The sequence below is a fragment of the Dipodomys merriami genome, unplaced genomic scaffold (genome assembly GCF_024711535.1).
Source record: "Dipodomys merriami isolate MVZ:Mamm:240054 unplaced genomic scaffold, mDipMer1.0.p SCAF_4, whole genome shotgun sequence".
NCBI lineage: Eukaryota > Metazoa > Chordata > Mammalia > Rodentia > Heteromyidae > Dipodomys > Dipodomys merriami.
In genome coordinates this window covers 9,416,956-9,435,877 of record NW_027205603.1, presented here as the reverse complement: position 1 = coordinate 9,435,877, position 18,922 = coordinate 9,416,956, and the positions used below count along the sequence as shown (strand labels likewise).

The window sequence follows — 18,922 nt, the reverse complement described above, 5'->3', positions numbered from 1 at the left end:
CCAACAAAAATTGGAACAAAAAATAATTAATGAGAAGTGCATGATCCAATTCTAACCCTAGGAAAATTGCTGTATCTCTTTGGGCTGTAGCTTTCATAGCTATAAAATCAACAGGTTGGATGAGAAAACTTTCCACGGGTCTCTCATCATTGGATGCTTAAAGTGAGAAGAGGGCTTGTGAAATGAAAGCATGACCTGGAATTGGAATTGAGGGAGTGTGTTATAATACAACAGCTGGAAAACAACTGAAGGAATTCAGAGCAAAAGAATATTTCACAAGAGGGGAAAAAAACATACTGTGGAAATCACTTTCAGTTAATGGTAAATGTTCATTTCTTACAAAAGTTCATTGAATCACGGAAAGGATTCTAGCAAAACTTTTCATTTCTTTTTTTCTTTATGGGCCACAGATGCTAGGGGTGTTACTAAATTTATGGCTCTTCACTAAGGAATAACAAGATGCTCTTTTTTCCCCCCCAAATCTAGATAAGCACACCAACTTGAGACTATGTATTATCTGGATATTTGCATAAAGTGTCTTAATTTTGCAAGATTTAACTTTCAAAATTAAGTTGCACCTATGTTTATACTTTAATGTCATATAGTCCCTTATATTTGTGTTACAGGAAGCAAAAATGAAATGAAATTATTCATGTTACAGCACTATCTTCCAAAGAAAAAGCTTCTGTCAGCTGCTGGGATTTCTCTTGCTGTAAAGAATAAAATGAGAAGTTAAAGGTACTAAGGAAATTAAGTGACTCTACATAATAAAGAACCCAGCCAGATGAAGAATGCTCATAGTCAATTTGAGCTTGGAAAAAGAGAAATAATTTGGATGGTTGTCCTGTGAAGCAAATTTAGACACCGCGAAAAGGAATTTAAGCAATTTCACTGTGTGTTCAGAAGGCATTCTCCTAACACTTTCTCAAGAAGGTATTGAATTGATTGTCTTTGATCGCCTTTTGGATTGATGCACTATTCTTTTGAATGCAATTTTGTGCTGGCCTTGGACCTTTTGGTGTGCTTTATTTGCATCACATTGACTAGGAGTTCAAAAAGCTGTACATCTGTACATTTAATCAGGCTGTATAATAATCTCGGAAGAAGACAGGACAAAAATATTTTTATTTTCCAAAATTGCAAACTGAGTGTCATGGAGGTTGACGTGTTTTCCCCAAGGTGACATAATGGAGACTCAAAGCCATGTCATCTGGTATTCTTGTCACTGCTTTATGGACCTTCTCTCAGTTACTAGCCCCGGCTGGTTAGTGGATATAATATTGAACAGCACCATTCCAGATAATACACATGTGGGATTAGCAAATTCCCTCGGTGCCCCAAACCAAAGTAAAATTGTGAACAACGGGTTACCTTGTCATTTATCTTCAGTTCTAATTGTTGGTATATCTGAACGTCAAAATATTTCATAAACAAACATGATAGTTCGTACAATCTGGTTGGCTTGAGGTATTGTTCTTGTCTTTTAAATACCTGTATTCACTAATTCTTCTTTTTTGAAATAAATAACTAAGGTGAAATTAGTACAATCCTCTATAGCACCATTGACCTGATGTCTCCAAAAGTTTAAATGTTATCCCTATCTTATTTTAAAATTGTTGTTATTAAACTTTCCCAATGGCTGTGGCACACAGAGGCCTGTACACATGTATGTCTTCTTTAAGACAAGATAAATGTAAAGTCCAACGCATTCATGTTCATTATGAAAATCCCAGAAAGTGTGTGCTTGCTCTTCTTTCCAGCAAACAGACTCCAAGAACTAATGAGAAGGTCTGAAGAGAAGGCAAGTTTCATGAAAAGAGAAGTATTGAGACAATACTTCTCCCTTGCCATTCAGGGATTCATAGACAACAGAGAGGTGTCTCACTTTCTTTCATCTTAATTTCCTTCGGAAGTTCCCCCAGCCTTCCAGAAAAGTATCCTTTCATTATTCAGTGGTATCTAAGTTTCACTGACGAATTCATGGGTTATTTATTTATATATTTATTTATTTAAAAGGAATTACCAATTTGTTTGAATCTGAAATGGAAGATGAGCTTTGAAGGGCAGAAGGATAACATGACTTTATAAAGAAGTTGTGCAAGGAGTCAGAGAGGGGTGCAGACATCCCTGTAAGTGTTGATCAGTTACTGTTGGAAGTCATACCCATTGCCAAAGCGCACAGCAACACATCATCTGACCTCAAAAGGAAGTCGTCTTGGTATTTCTTACCTATTTGTAGAAGACTAGTTGTACCAATTACATTGGCAAGTCATTTGGTTATTGCTATCTGACCAAACCTACTCGATGGGAATAAGTTGGACCCTATCATATAAACTGAATGTAGCTTCACCCAAGATTGTTCTCATATCCTCCAATCACCTGTATTTTCAATTTTATTCTTTTTTTGCCATTATTAAAGAAATAGGCTAGAGAAAAGTTACTGCTCACCAGATACTTAAAAATGTAAAGCAAAAAGCCAAAAAAAACGAAACCAAGAATGAAAAATGCATGGCAGAAAACAGCACTTGTTTATGTCAGACAGTCACAGTGCTGGTGTTCTGTTAGTGTACTGGTGCTGTCTAATACAGACATTGTATGTGGAATCTATGCTGTTAGTAAAGTGCTACTTTTGAGACCTCGTTCCTTTTTGAGACCCAAATCTGCAATCATTGAGCCAACAGTTTTCTTGGCACAGAATATAAAAATGGGGTCAGGATATTGATGAAATCGTATATACCATGCCTGAATTTAAACGTTAGGAGGTCAATATATATGCATTAACCACTTTCCTACTCAACAAAACTTTTCCTTTCTTTATGTACAGTGAATTTTTCAAAAGCTGATTAGTGGGCCAGTGGTAGTTTCATCTTCAGAGCTTTTTGTATTGTCTTCCTTGAACCAAAGAGGGAAGGGGTGGGTAGGAGAGAAAAAGTGGATCAAATAGGTAGGACAATAATGGATGCTGCATCTCACTGAACCACCTTTGCTAAGTGACATAAAAATATTCTACCATTAAGGATTATTTTACAACTCTATGGAAGCAATGCAGTGATACATCTTGCATTTGTGTTGTCACGATGACAAAATGCACTCTTTAGAGTCACAAGAGCCTGCCTTGTGTTAGTTATAAACAAAAATATATTTATATATATATATTTTAAGTAACTATTATGTGCTTTAAAGAAAATTATTGTATGGTTCAGCAGGGTTCATTCATTTCTTCTATCACCAGGGATATGCTGACTTGAATGGCTTGTTAGACAGGAATCCACAATGAAATGGGCTTTGCTTACAGAAATGGCAAAAAAATTTTTTTTTAAAAAACAACAACCACAAAGTCCCTTAAAGGTTTTGTCTCAAAAATGATCAAGGAACTCTTGGTTATTTCCTGTTACTTCCATCAGCCGAGAGTGATGGTTGGCTTTGTAGTATTGAATAGAGAGGAAACGAGAGGTAACACTTCTTAAAACAAATCAGTGCTGAGGCAGGGGTATGAAAGCCTCTTCTGCTACTTCCTCCTTTTTATCTCTTAGCTAAAAGCTTGGAAAGTTTGTCACAGGTCTCAGAAGGGACACTCATTATCAAGGAAGAAGTAGGCATAGTTTAAATCTCTCGTGCCGATGCAAGATTCATCCCATAAAGTAATCAACTTGATGCAGCAGCTGGATCAAGAGTAGAAAACCAAACTCCTTTTGCCACAGGTCTGTTTAGAAAAGATAGAAAACCTCTTAGCTTGGGTTTGGTTTTGTTCCCATATGAGCTATGCTCAGGAATCTTGAAACTTCATCAGTACCCTTTCGAGAGAAAGAGTTCCAGCCTTTGGGAGATGGTTATCTTTGAGACCTCAGAGAAGAACATTTGAACCAAAGGTTGTAGATCCCTTGTGAACTAAAGCTTTATTATTATTATTTTTCTCTCAATTCCTTTGCAACCCTGCACCTAAAGCCAAAAGCATTTTAATCTTGTCATATTTCTGCTAAGTCCAGAGGAGATATTCCAAGTGAACTCTGGATGTCATCCCATTAGGGAATTTTATGTTTAGTATACACAATGTCTTATACAAGATTTAGTGTATCTTTTGCCCTTCCTGGATTGGGTATGTCCAGAAATCTCTTTTCCTTCAGGCTATAGCAGCTTAGGGTTCGTGTGTGTGTGTGTGTGTGTGTGTGTGTGTGCGTGCGCGCACGCGTGTGTGTGTGTGTGTGTGCGCGCGTGTGTGTGTGTGTATGTGTGTGTGTCTTAAAGATATAAGCAAAATTTTAGTCTTAACACCTGTAAGCCAGTACTGGTGCTAGTCTGTCCTAGAAATTTTAGCACTGCTCTGATACAATAAAACCTTCTTTCTCTCCGACTGGTTCAACTTCAGCATAGGCAGGATGACCTGAACCTCTTCGAAACTTCATCGCAGGCCATTGGCTTGGGCGTCTCTAAAACAGAAAATGAAAAACATAACAATAGTAATGAACTTTAGGGTGAGACATGCTCATCAGAAACATAGTTTGCCAACTAGTCTAGATTAGCTTCTCAATTAAATGTAGCAAGTAGGTTAAATGATGTTTTAGTCTCATGAGAGTTAAAATTGATACATGTTCCATTCTCTACACTCTCAAAGGCTGCACTTAAATCTGTCCTGGGGCTCTATACCCTCAGCAGGTGGAAGTTCATTTGGGAGTTAAAAGTTTCTTAAAGGCAATATTTCATCCTTATGCATATGTATGGGAAAAGTGCCCAAATACAACCAGGTAAAAATGAAGTCTTAAAAAATACATGGCCATTGACATTTCTCTTCTCTAGAAGTCTATATCACTATTACTTCATCTTGCTAAATTCAATAAAAAATACAATTTTGCATAACTTTGCACGAGTCCTACAAGTGTGCTTTCAATTAGCGGATGGACTTTCTAGCAAGTGTAGTGCCAAGAAATATCCTTTAATATCTTAAGAAATTGTTCAATAACCCATGCACACCTCTTTAGGGCTTTTTATACTTGAACATTTAAAGTGGCATATTCTAAAAATGGAATCCTTAATCAGAAGGTGTGAATAATTTGGAGCCTATGAGGTGAAATACTGCACAGATGATTCTGGCCCTGCAATTCAGGCTACTTGCAGCCCCCAAGCCCCCAGCATTCTGTCTATCAAGCAAACCTCCGGTGGTTTGGAAATAGATGTGCTGAGATGAATTATGAAGTTGCAGGAGCAAAAGACACTAAAATGCATTTCACTGCCGCAGTGACACTGGAAACGATTACTTCATTTATCAAAGTGCCTGTGATTTGGGGATAAATAAGGCAATAAATATTGAAGGAAGTTTATTTCTATCTGAGGAATTTTAATGCAAGAAAAGGTTAGATGTCTATTTGCATATACAGGCATTTGGTGTCTTGCTAGATTTGCCAATGGTGTGCCCATTAGGGGCTGCGGGAGAAGGTTTTTACACCAAGTAGTAATGAATAGTTCTACATTTTGAGAGAAATGCCCATTGAGGTAACTTTCTACTCTTTTCTTTCTTTTTTTTATTGTGAAAATACTGTACAGAGGGGTCACAATTACATGGGCAAGATAATGAGTATATTTCTTATCAAGCATTGTAGCCTCCTCCTTTGTTTCCCCTTCCCATCCTCCCCCCAACCCCCCAATCCTCCCTGCCCTCCTCCCCTGCACCAAAGTTGTAAAGTTCATTTTCGACATAATAACTTGTACATCTCATTGTTGCAATGGGTCCACCTGTATCCCTATTTAGACGATTTGTTTTTCCCCTTCCCCTCCACAAATTATATCAACATCAAATACAGTGAAAGTAGGGGTTATACTGTGGGGGAGGGACCATACATAGCAACAAAGAAATAATCTTATAAATGTGTTAAAAACAATCGCATGAAAGAAAAAACATTTGAATACATATCTTAGGGTTCATTTCCCTAACATCACCTTATCTGACCTTTTCTGCTTGACTCAGACATATACTAGATATTGCAAATAAGGGAAACCATGAGACCTATGTTTCTTTGGGCCTGGCTTACTTCACTTAATAGAATTTTTTCCAAGCCTTTCCATTTCCTAACAAATGGGGCAATGCCATTCTTTCTGATGGAGGCATAGAATTCCATTGTGAATATATATACTACATTTTCTTGATCCATTCATCTACTGAGGGGCATCTGTGTTGGTTCCATATCTTAGCTATAGTAAATAATGCTGCAATAAACATAGTCATGCTGGTGGCTTTAGTGTGGTCTTGTTTGTAAACATTTGGGTAAATGCCCAAAAGTGGGATTGCTGGGTCATAGAGGAGCTTAATAGTATGTGTGGCATCTATAACGTTGTATGCTCAGAATGCCTACTACTCATTAGCTGATCAAGTCTCATGAAGTAAATGACATCAAAGCTCTCTATTGTCTAGAAGAATGAATTCAAACTAAGGAGACGGCCATAAAGCAAAATCGTGGGCTTTTAGTGGGACAATAGACCATCGCCAGCGGATACATGCTGTAGCTCAAAGTAATACTGCTCTGAAGAGGACACCATAGTGCTTCCATCAGCCTCCATAACTCCACAACTGGGCTGGTACAAAGCCGGACTCTCTAAGCAAACATTATGCCTTTGCTTCGTAGCTCTACATTTCCAAAGTCAAGAATGCATAGCAGCTAGCAGCGAGCACTTAAAAAGACACGATGCTCTAGGTAGATAACTATCACCAAGGAGGGGCAATGACAATCACATTCATAATGTGCTTGCTGAAGTTACATTTTATGAGCATTTTCCCTATATGATTATAAGTCATTCATTTCCAATTGGCAACTCAACATTTCCTACAAAACTTTGAGGGTAGCAGATGAAAGAGTCATGCTTAAAATGGTATTTCCAAAATTCAATGGTTTATATTGAATCCAACATCCAACATTTGTGAGCCTTGTTTTATTGTTATTTATGCCTTAAACATGTGACACAATTAATCACTTGAGGCTTCTGGTACTAAATCGAATGACTAAGGTCCTCAGTTTGGCTTAGGCGAGAGTTTGCAGGGCTGCTGACACTGTTCACTGTGAATTCATCCTAGAAGTTCTAAACATAGCACAGATATACTCTAGATAGTGAACCATCCTCTGTTGAGACAATACAGATTTATTTTCAGGAATAATGTACATATACTTAAAGATAACTTTTCTTGATTCATTATTCACTAAAAGGCATAGAAATATGTCAGTAAGAAATAAAATGCCTAGAGAGGCCAGCTCTCACACATAATTTGAACATCCATATATGCACTAAGGGGTGGAGAGCCATTGTACTAACAAGGACCATTTGGATTTTTATAACATCATTCTTGGACCAGACAAAATTATTAAGGAAGCCAATGGTAATCATACCTGTCTATTCTGTCATGTATGGAGTGATTTCATGGCCCAGGGCCCACATGACAGATAAACTCAATACAATGGGTATAACACAGTTCCAAAATAATGCAAGATTGCTTTTTACTCCAGGAAAAGTTCACGTACTATATCTATTCCCATAGTTTTGACTTAATGGAAAGAAAGGGAATTTTCCAAGACAGTATCTTAAAATTTATACAGGTTGATTATCTCATCTCATAATCTGAAAAGCTGAAATTGCAAATGCTGCAAATTCTGAAATGTTTTGAGGATAGATATAATTTCACAAAAGGAAAATTCCATACTACAAAACTTTGCTTCATAAATGGCACTATTAGAAGCATTTTATCAAAGTACCTCTAGATCATAGATGGAAGGTGACAAATAATTTTTGTGTTTAGATGTGCATCCCATCCCCCAAATTCCCCCAAGGTATCTGAAAATATCCTAACTCCAAAATATTTCAAAATCTACTTCTGATCTCAAGCACTTTGGGTTAGAGATACTCTGTAATGAAATCTATTAAAAAATAGTACAACTGGACTTTAAAATTTTTTATCTTATTTTATGTTCTTTCACAATTCCTTGACTTACTTAGCCCTAAAAACTGTCAAATAAATATAACAACTGCATCAAAGTTCTTCTTTCTTTATAAAATATTTTCACAAAAGTATAAAAAAATTTTTCTACATCGCCAAAAATTATGTGATCGTGAAAAACTCATTCAGGGTTTTGGAGCCTTTGTTTCCTTATCCTTAAAATAATATCTATTTGTCATTTGAAATCCCTGGATCTTTGTTTTTGCTTGTCTCTGGTAATTGACATTATAATTGGAGAGACCACAATGAAAGAAACTAAAACAAGGGTCGAGAATAATGGTGTATGGCCGTAATCCCAGCTACCTGGAGAGGCAGAGATCCAGAGGATGATTACTGAGACCAGCCTAGGCAAAAATCAGGGAGATTTTGCATCACTATTACTAAGCTGGGTATGGTGGTGCGTGACTGTGATCCCAACTATAGGTAGGAAGGTCATGATCTGAAACCAGTCCCAGATAGAAACTCAACACCTGACTTGAAAAATAACCCCCAAAGGGGTCTAAAACACCTATCTAGCAAGCATAAGGCTCTGAAGTTCTACCACCACTACTACCTCCACTAAAAAGAAACAACAAATCTTCTATGCTGTAGTTCTGATGGTTGATACTCATGCCTCATATGATTAATGTTTGAAATTCCTAAGCCTAAGAGAAGATTATAAAACAATTAATCCTAACTGAAATTGTGTTTCAGTATCAATCTGAAGCTATTCAGTATCAATCTGAAATGTCTGAATAAATGAAAACAAAAGGAAACTATGACATTGAGATACTCAACAGATTATTTTGTTTTTGTGAAAAGATCCTTAGTATCGATGCTATGTGACTTACGCACACAGTCATCAAGAAAAGCAGAGGCTCTCAATATTATTCCGGCCTGACATGAACTTGTAGTTTGGCATGTCAAGAAAGGAGTATACCAAACTTCTTTCTTGAGGCTTGGACATTTCCATATCTGTGGTCTTTTTAGAACAGTGAATTCAAACTGTTCCAGAAAACTGACAAAGTTCACAGGGTCACTGGCTAACACAACAGGATGCATGCGGAACATTGCAGAATTCAAACCAGACGGGAAGATTAATTTGTTGCAGAGATCCAGGATGCAATGCTTGAAAACATATTTGGGGTGTGATGTGTAGGCGATTTTAATTTCATTTCTGAGAATTATTTGTGTGATTAATCACAATCAGAAGAAAAAAAGTGTTCCTGTTGCTATGTTGACACTGGGGTGGGCCACACGAGCAGGGATTCTCCCTAATTACTCCTTCAGTTTTATGAACTGAACAGTCATCCAAGTCTATCTCAGTGGTCTGTGGCAGGACAATTAGCTGACACATCCACAAACAAACAAACCTGTAGCATCTTCTCAGCAAAGTACACAGAACTGCAGCTGGAGATGTGTCTTCCAGGGTGGAGAGACAACAGAGCTTTGTGTTGTGTTATTGAGCCCTTGAAAGGAAGTGGGAAACATGCATTTAAAAGTAGAGGGGATAATTTTCAAATCTGAGAGACAGATGACATCTGTGGTGATTGATGGCCCTGGACAAGCAGCTGATCTGAAAGTTCTGCTACTCTGTGTTGCTTTTCTCAATGAACAGAGAGAAAGTGAAAGGGGGAAACCAGCTTCCAACAGAGGACTTGGACAAAGTTGCATATCTTTTTCCTTATCTGGAAAACGAAATGAACAAGATGAACTAGAGTCTACTCCCCTTTCTCACGGCCCCCAATTTTAATAATTAAAAAAATTAAAGTCTTTTTCTCCTTCTCTCTCTCCCTCCTCCCCCCACTCTCCCTCTCTCTCTCTCTCTTCTGAATATAACATTGCCTAGAAGTCCAATCACCCAAGGTTGGTCTCCTTCAGTTGTTCTGGCAATATTACAAGCTTCCGCCTCCTAAGGGAGCCTATGAATGCATTCTTAATGCATGTTTGCAAGCTACAGAACGAAATCTGTATTTCTCGACCTAGCCCGTGCCTGCCAATCACGGAGAATTCTGTCCCTATGTAGTCTACTTCTGTGAGTCTGGGGAAGCCTGGAACTCTGCATTTCTGCCTAGCTCTTAAGGATACTGAAACAGATTAGCCACACAACACAGGAAAAATGCAAGGGTAATGCCTCTCCAAAATCAAGTGCTATAAGCAGTATTGAATTCTGCCTTCCTTGTGTTTGTGTGAGGACAGATGTTGATGAAAACTAAACACAGGTTTTTGTACTGCAAGTAAATTTAAATAATATTTAGTTTTGGTTTTACTGTTCAGAGGAAGGGAGTGTGTGTGTGTGTGTGTGTGTGTGTGTGTGTGTGTGTGTGTGTGTGTGTGTGTGTGTGTGTGTGTGTGTGTGTGTGTGTGTGTGTGTGTGTGTGTGTGCGCGCACCAGTCCTAGTGTTTGAATTCAGGGCTTGGGTGCTGTTTCTGAGCTTTATTGCTCTAGGCTAGTGTTCTACTTCTTGAGTCACAGCTCTACTTCCAGCTTTTTGCTGGTTAATTGGAGGCAAGGGGCTCACAGACTTTCCTGCCTGGGCTAGCTTCTTACTGTAATCCTCAGATCTCAGCCTCCTGAGTAGTTAGGATTACAGCATGAGCCTTTGTATAGGGGAATATATATATTTAATAATTTAATAATATATGATATATAATGTTTCATACATATTATATGTAACATATAATTTAATTATATATAATTTATAATTCAAAATATGTCAATGTCTATTTTCCTTATTTGGTTAAATATTTCATATGGATAGATTATAATGCTGGGTAGCTAGATTTAGTAAAAAAAAATGAAAACTACTTAAAATTGAATTTCAAAAAGATAAGTGATTTTTGAAAACTATCTTTAATGCAATATATTTTTACTTTAAAATGACTTATTTTTATTTGACATTTAAAGTCGCTAAGTGTCCTATGTTTCATTTGGCAATTCTTTTGGAAGGGAAAACAATGTGCTTGGACCTGAATCAGTCAAACTTGCGATGTAATCAAAAGAATTACTCCTGTTTGTACCAGTAACGGGGTCATGGATTTAATTTTACTTTTCTCCTTAAAAAAAGAACAATATAATGACTTATCTATCTTTTGGTGCAGCTCTGAATTTCAAGCCATAATTTGTGTATGAAATGAAGCCTGAGTCTTCGTTGATGTATTTTCTGCTGGTCCTATTTCAGTTCTTCCTCATGTGGCAGTTGTTTTCATTCTGGAACTATCCTCTGATGATCATCAAGTGCTATCATTGGCAAATCCAAGAGGAAAACTGTCCTAATGCAGGCCTAGAGCAACCATCTATTGGGATGAACAAAATCCACATAATTCATATGCTTTTCTTAAAAAAAACTAAAGCATTGAAAAGATGAAGTAGATGATTTTTCCACTGGCGGCAATATTAAGTACAAACTGTTTAATTTGAGAAGAAATATATATTTTTTTCTGGTACCAGGGCTTGACCTCAATCTCTTGTTCTCAATTGACTAGCTTGTGTGACACTCTACCAACTAAAATACACCTCCAGTTCCATATTTTGTTTTTGGAGTTTCTTTTTTTTGCCCGGTATGGCTTTGAATCATTTCCTTTCAAGATTTCAGCTTCTTGAGTGACTAGGTATGAGTATTGGTAAGAGTGCTGGTATGAGCCACTGATGTCCATATGAAAAAATAGTTTTTAATCATATATTTCAAACACTTGAAGGTCTATTATTGTCTTCTACTGTTTGGGGTTTCCAGAACTCACTGAAAATTAAATCCCAAAGGGCACATGCTTTTCTCTCCTTTGTGGATGTTTGATCTAAATTATAAAGATATAACATATACAGGGTCATCTGTTTATATACATAAAAAGATATTGACTAAATTACGTCATGTACAGGGGATGATTCCAAAGGTGTAATGCCTTTGAACAACCAACTCACAGTTTAGCAAAATGCATATTAGGAAGTTGGAGCTTTTGTTGTGTATAATGGGAGGGTGAGATCAAGGGGAAGGGGTAGATGCATGGAGAGTGAAAAGATGGGGTAATGCAAATGTAAGATCCATGTACCTATGGAAAATGGAACTAGGAAAATTGAGGGAATGGGTGGGCCTGGGAGAGATGGAAGAGAATGATGAAAGGAAGACGCTGATCATATTTAATAAACTGACATGTTGAATTGATGATCCTTTCTATAACTACTTACAGATAATTTAAAAAATATAAAAGAATACCCAACAACTAACCAACCAAAAAATTAAAAAACCAAGATGCCAGAAACACAAACTGATACTAAGGCCCACTACAGGCACTTGACTGGCACCTGGGCAGGTATAGAGCCAGTGACCAAATAAAGATTAAGAAGCAGCCACTGGGGTTCATTTCTCCTAACATCAACTTATCTGACCGTTTCTGCTTGTTTGAGACATATATTAGTTATTGCAAATAAGGGAAGCCATGGGACCTATGTTTCTCTGGGTCTGGCTTACTTCACTTAATAGAATTTTTTCCAAGTCTTTCCATTTCCTAACAAATGGGTCAACATCATTCTTTCTGATGGAGGCATAGAATTCCATTGTGTATATATACCACATTTTCTTGATCCATTCATCTACTGAGGGGCATCTGGGTTGGTTCCATATCTTAGCTATGGTGAATAGTGCTGCAATAAACATAGTTGTGCTGGTAGGTTTAGTATGGTCTTGTTTCCTTAGCACAGGCCGAAATTTTCTTAATAGAGACCCGGAAACACAAAAAAAGAAAGAAAGGTTGGACAAATGGGATTGCATGAAATTGCAGAGCTTCTGCATGGCAAAGGACATAGCTAGCAAGATCAATAGAATTGGGAGATGATCTTCACTAGCCATGGAACCAAAAAGGGTCTGATATCTAAAATATACCTGGAACTCAAAAAATTAAATCCCCCAACAACAAATCCTCAATGAAACAACTGCCCAATAAATAAGTGGGCTAAAGACTTAAAAAGAAACTTCTCTGAAGAGGAAAGAAGGATGACCAATAGACACATGAAGAAATGCTCAACCTCTCTAGACATAAAAGAAATGCAAATCAAAACAACACTGAGATACCACCTCACTCCAGTTAGAATGGCTATAATCAAGAACTCTAATAACAACAGATACTGGAGGGGATGTGGACAGAAGGGAACCTTACTGCATTGTTGGTGGGAGTGTAAACTTGTTCAACCACTTTGGAAAGCAGTATGGAGGTTCCTCAAAAGACTCCACATAGAGCTCTCCTATGACCCAGCAATCCCACTTCTGGGCATTTACCCAAATGATCACAAAGAAGAAGATAAGGACTCGAATGGTTTTTCTTTCTTGCTATTGTTTCTAAAATATTTATAAGATGATTTCTTTGTTGCTTTGTATGTCCCTCCCCCATAGTATAGCCCCTGTTTTCACTGTATTTGAAATTGGTATAATTTGGGGAGAGGAAAGGAAAAAAAACAAATTGTTTAAATAGGGATACAGGTGGACCCATTTTAACAATGAGCTGTATAAGACATTATGTAGAAAAACAAACTTTACAACTTTGGTGGGGGTGTGGTGGGGGGTAGGGGGAAGAGATGCGAGGGCCGGGATGGTAAGGGGAAACAAAGGAGGAGGCAACAATGCTTGATAAGAAATGTACTCATTACCTTGCTCATGTAATTGTAACCCCTCTGTATGGTATTTTCACAATAAAAAAACTTATTAATAAGAAAAAAAGAATCAGCCACTGTCTTCTCTCATTGTCCTGCTCATAAGCCATCATTTCTCAACTGGAGGCTTTGCCTAGGGTCTTCTCGACAATCTGGAATGCGATCCACCCATCACATTTACTTAGACAAATGCTACTCATTTCACAGAATTTCTGGGCCAACTTCTCAGAGCGCTACCCACATCTAAGAAGTCACTTCTCATTCTCTTTTGTTGGCTCAGCCATTTTGAGATGCTTTATTGATATCTCTGGCCATTTTTTTCAGAGTACATTGTGATTGTTTCTGTAATTGCGTACATGGAGAGTGTGTACACATGTTCTCTTCTCTCTCAGTATCCCAGAGACTGAGTGTCATATCCTTTTGAACTCTTGAAATATCCACAATGGAGTACCAAAGAGAGCTGACACCAAGAACAAGGCTACCAGCCATATTTGTTTTCTCTATAATACATCATTATTTCCAAGAATTGCAAAAGGATCTGAAAAATATTCAAGGGCTGAAAAAGACAGGCTAGTATAATTTTTGTGTTTAAGCATGCCAGAAGTGGATAAAAAAAACTATGAAAAAAATAAGATAAATATTACCATACCCCCCCAAAATGGGAAAACAACCGGGTGCTGGTGGCTTACACTTGTAATCCTAGCTACTCAGGAGTCTGAGATCTAAGGATTGCGGTTCAAAGCCAGTCCAGGCAGGAAAGTCCGTGAGACTCTTATCTCCAATAAACTAACTACTCAGAAAACCGGACATGGTGCTGTGGCTCAAGTGGTAGAGTGCTAGCCTTGAGCTGAAGAGCTGAAGGATAGCACCCAGTCCAGAGTTCAAAGCTCTGCAATGGACCAAAAAAAAAAAAAAAAAAAAAAAGGAAAACAGAGTGAATACAAATTCACCAGTTAAGGAGGGAAAAGAAAGTAACCAAACACATGTAGAATTGCTACCAAGTGAACAAACTTGGGACTGGGACAAACTCGGGGCTGGGAAGGTGGCTCAGTGGTAGAGCGCTTGCCTTGCATGCATGAGGCCCTGGGTTCGATTCCTCAGCACCTCATAAGCAAAAAGAAAAAAAGCCGAAAGTGGCTCTGTGGCTCAAGTAGTAGAGTGCTAGCCTTGAGGTGAAGAGCTGAGGGACAGCGCCCAGGCCCAGAGTTCAGGCCCCACGACCGGACCCCCTACCCCCTCCCCCCCCAAAATGAACAAACTCTAATAGGTCCCTAAGATAATTTATACTTATAATAAGAAGTAGTTTAAGTTTCATGTCTTCATCCTTAAACCACAATGTGATATTCAAGGGACACCCCCTACCCCCTTCTCTTTATGACTAACAAACTCTAGGAGCCTTTGAAGCTATTTAATTTCTTATAATCTCACTTTATATTACCTGTAATCACTGACCTTGCTGGGGCGTAATGAGAATTAAAGATAATTGACTGACAGAACCTTCAAACACATATCTCCATGCAAATGAAATTAAATTCCATCTTTCTCCTTCCAATGGTTCTTGAGCTAGCCATACATAGATCTTTTCCTCATCAAGACCCAAGTTCAGTTCTCAGCATTCAGCTCTACACACACGAATATAATCTGTTAACTTCCTTCTAAGGGGTCTCAATTGGCTCCAGTGGTTGTTTTCTCCTAAAATTGAGTAGTAATTTTCTATTAGACAGGCAATTTACTCTAAAGAAAAGTGACCTGCACCGGGTGTGAAAAGGAGTCAAATCACCATTGTACAGTGACGGCGCTCATAGACAAGACGAAGCTGCTCTGGTCGTAAATGTCCTAGTAAAACTCAGACTTGAGTTAGTGCTGTTTCGACAACAATCAGACTGGCTGTGTTCCTTAAGGCATCGTTTCCATGAAGTTGTTTGTGGGAGGAGCACCAGTGTGTGTCTGAGAAAAGTCAAAGACAGCTGAAAGGTTAGGATCTCACCAGCTCTGACCTTAGGGATGGGAAATAGGAAGTTATTTTCTACCCTAAAGTAGTTGTGGGCTTTAAGCCACATCTTACTTACACAATTAGAAAATGGCCCCATAGGATAATGTATGCATCCAATCTAAATTTGAAGACTTAGACTGATGCCTATTTTCAAACTACAAAGATAGATCTTCACATATGATCTGAATATTATAATATCATTTACTTTTAAGTGTACACTTAAGTGAAATAGAAACAATAGTACTTTAAAAAAATGATTTAAGCTTCCATATTGAAAAATGGGTACCCCAAATGGTGAATCTCTTTATATACCTTAGAAATTTAATTTATTTTTCAACGTTCAATAAGTACTATCTTTGGTCAAGACAATTCATACAGTGAAATAAAATGATGATTTATGTTCCTAACATAGGAATCAATATAACATTACGATGGCGGGGAAATAACATCTAAGGAAAATGTGATTTTTGAGGAGGGATTATAGAAGTACTGAGAGCGAGAGGTCCAGTGTAATAGCTGATTTCAACATTACTGACTTAAAATACCCTGTAGTGCTCAGGGCCATAGCCAATTTCTATGGAAGCTCTATTTGAGAGTACAGTCCATGCATACTGTGACCAAAGTTGCAAAAATAGTCACTGAAATACTATTGCGTGCAACAGCGTATAGTTGTGAAATAAATCCACTTACAACATTTTAGACAATGAAAAAAATGAATGCAAGAAAAACAAAATGCCTGAGATATATCAATTAGAACTCATAAAAACAATTGTTTTGATGGTACCATCAATGATGTACTATCCAGGGATCCATCAATGATTTGGTTTGTGACTTATCAAGATCACTTGTTCTTCTTGCCTTTCAGCTGCCATGTGGATAAACTCATCAACAATTACCCAAGAGAAGAGGGGAGTGATGGAGAGAAGGGGATTTCTCCAAGAAATCTCAGTATTTATAATAACACTTTTGGCTGTAACTCGTGATTACTGTTCAAAGTTGTGCTTTTGAATTATTCATGGTAGCCAAGATATTCCAACAAGGTATCTATAAACAGATGAATTTAAAGAAAACACACACACACACACACACACACACACACACACACACACACACATTCAATAAAGTACTTTTGTTTCCCCAAAGAAATAAACACTACTATTTTCTATTTATGACCACATGAATGAACTAAAGAACCTGATACTACATGAAATAGGCCAAAGACACAAAGGAAAATATTGACTGATCTTACTTACAGGTATAATTTTTAAAAGGTTGAATGCATAGAATAGACTAGAAAAGCAGTGAGTGAACTTAGAAGGTGAAGGAAATGGGAAGAAGGAGGCCAAAGGACATGCTACACAGATTGAATAAATCTAGAGCATTACTACATAGCTTCAAGACTATGGTTAGATTCATTGTACGCAGAAAATTTGCTGAGAGTAAATTTTAAGTATTATAGCATAAAAAGTCAGTATGAAATGCTGTGTAACACATCTCATACGGTCTCACCTTGTTCTAATCTCTATTATTCTTGTTAATCTCTATTGTCCATACCCTACTCCATTTTTATACCAATTCCAGCATTTTCTCTTAGTGTGGGGACTGGTCATGTGACTTATGCCTCCTTTTTTCAAACCCACCAGATACCTGCAGTTTCCCCTTTTTCAGATCTTGGAGCTTGTACAAGATCTTTGTATGCACCCAAATTTTTTCCCTTCTTTCAGCTAATCCACCTTCCTCCTGCTCATCTGCAATTGGCAGCCTATTAAAACTGTGCTCCTCTTTGCTAGAACTTCTCCTTGCCTCCATCCTTGCCTTGGCATGAGTGTCCAGTCTTTAATCTCCTTAGTCCTTCTCCTCCAATAAGGAGAACATAGGTTGCCTATGTTCCTCTATCTATATGGGGTACAGACTAGACCTCACTCTTGATAAGGGCCATTTTGGTTGTCAACTGGAGATAAGAGTTTCACAGACTTTTCTGCCTGGGCTGGCTTTAAACTATGATCCTTAGATCTCAGGCACCTGAATAACTAGGTTTACAGGCATGAGCCAGTGGCATGTAGCAAACATAATTCTTTTTTTTTGTTGTTTTGTTTTTTGCTTATGTGGGGCTGAGGAATCAAACCCAGGGCCTCAGGCTTGCAAGGCAAGCACTCTACCACTGAGCCACCATCCCAACCCCAACAAACATAATTCATTTTTAAATAAAACCCAAGGCCTTGTGTATACATCAGCCTAGTGCTCTAGGCTGCACCTGCACTCCGCCCCCAGCCTTATAGGATATATCATTAGATGGCAACCACATACCCATGAACTCAATGTTCTTTATCCATTCTCTGCCACATCTATGTTTCCTTCTCATATTCAATTTATATTTATTCAAGAGTCATCTAGTTAGCAGTTACTGAATTCCAGTTAGATTGGCCAAGGTTAAAACAAGGAGATAAAAGGAAACAAAAAGATAAGATGTTAATTCTAACAATAATGTTAATTCTAAGACATTAATTCTGATATAAAAGAAGATAAGTCTGGTGCACTAGTGCAAGACAAGTAGCTCTGATTAAAACCATAAAGTTTTAACTTGCACTATGCTTTTGAATAAATATAAACATTTTATTTTATGAGACTTTCTTGTTATGAAACTATTATTACTCCTTTAAAGTCTGTGCCACATTGCAATGAGTTAATGCTTAAAAACGTATTTTTCTTTCTGCCTGTAATAGGATTTGAAATCAAGGCCTCAAGCTTGCTCAGCTCATGTTTGTTCAGCTGGTGTTCTACTACTTTAGTCATGCATCCAGTGCAGTTTTTTTTTGCTGGCTATTTTGGAAATGAAGTCTCATAGACTTTTTCTTTGTGTATGTGTGTGTGTGTGGGGGGGTTGCTTTGAACTATAATCCTCTAGTTCTCTCCCTCTTAAGAAGTTAGGATATGGATCTGAATTACTAGTGCCTAGCTTCAAAAGTAATTTTAAAAATTCATGAATCTTTTTTGTCTGTCCAACACTTACCCTATCTACAGAAATTTCTCATTATTATATTTATTTAATCATATAGTATGGAATTAGATATGTATTCATTCATTTAATATATCATATTTAAAAAGTTGCTTTTGTTTAAAGTAGAAGGAATTTTATTTGTGGTGAGAAAGGTTTATTAGAGTGATCATCACAGAAAAGTGGAACAAAGTAATCTTGATCGATCTGCAGATTAAAAATGCCTTTGGTGGCTGGGTATGGTAGCTCAAGCCTCTAACTCTACCTATTTGGGAGGTGGAGATTGGAGAACCTCAGGTCACGGTCAGCCCAGACATAAAACTTCATGAGACTTAATCA

At 37.6% G+C, this 18,922-nt stretch overlaps 1 protein-coding gene across 1 annotated transcript in view; it reads right to left on the bottom strand.

Moving 5' to 3' along the window:
• Positions 1-1,106: 1,106 nt before the first annotated feature.
• Plxdc2 (plexin domain containing 2) overlaps positions 1,107-18,922 on the bottom strand; it is a 391,989-nt gene continuing 374,173 nt past the window's right edge. The window contains exon 15 of the mRNA XM_069990475.1: positions 1,107-4,427. Coding sequence (XP_069846576.1) covers positions 4,311-4,427 — 117 coding nt within the window. The 3' untranslated portion in view covers positions 1,107-4,310. The remainder of the gene's footprint in view (positions 4,428-18,922) is intronic.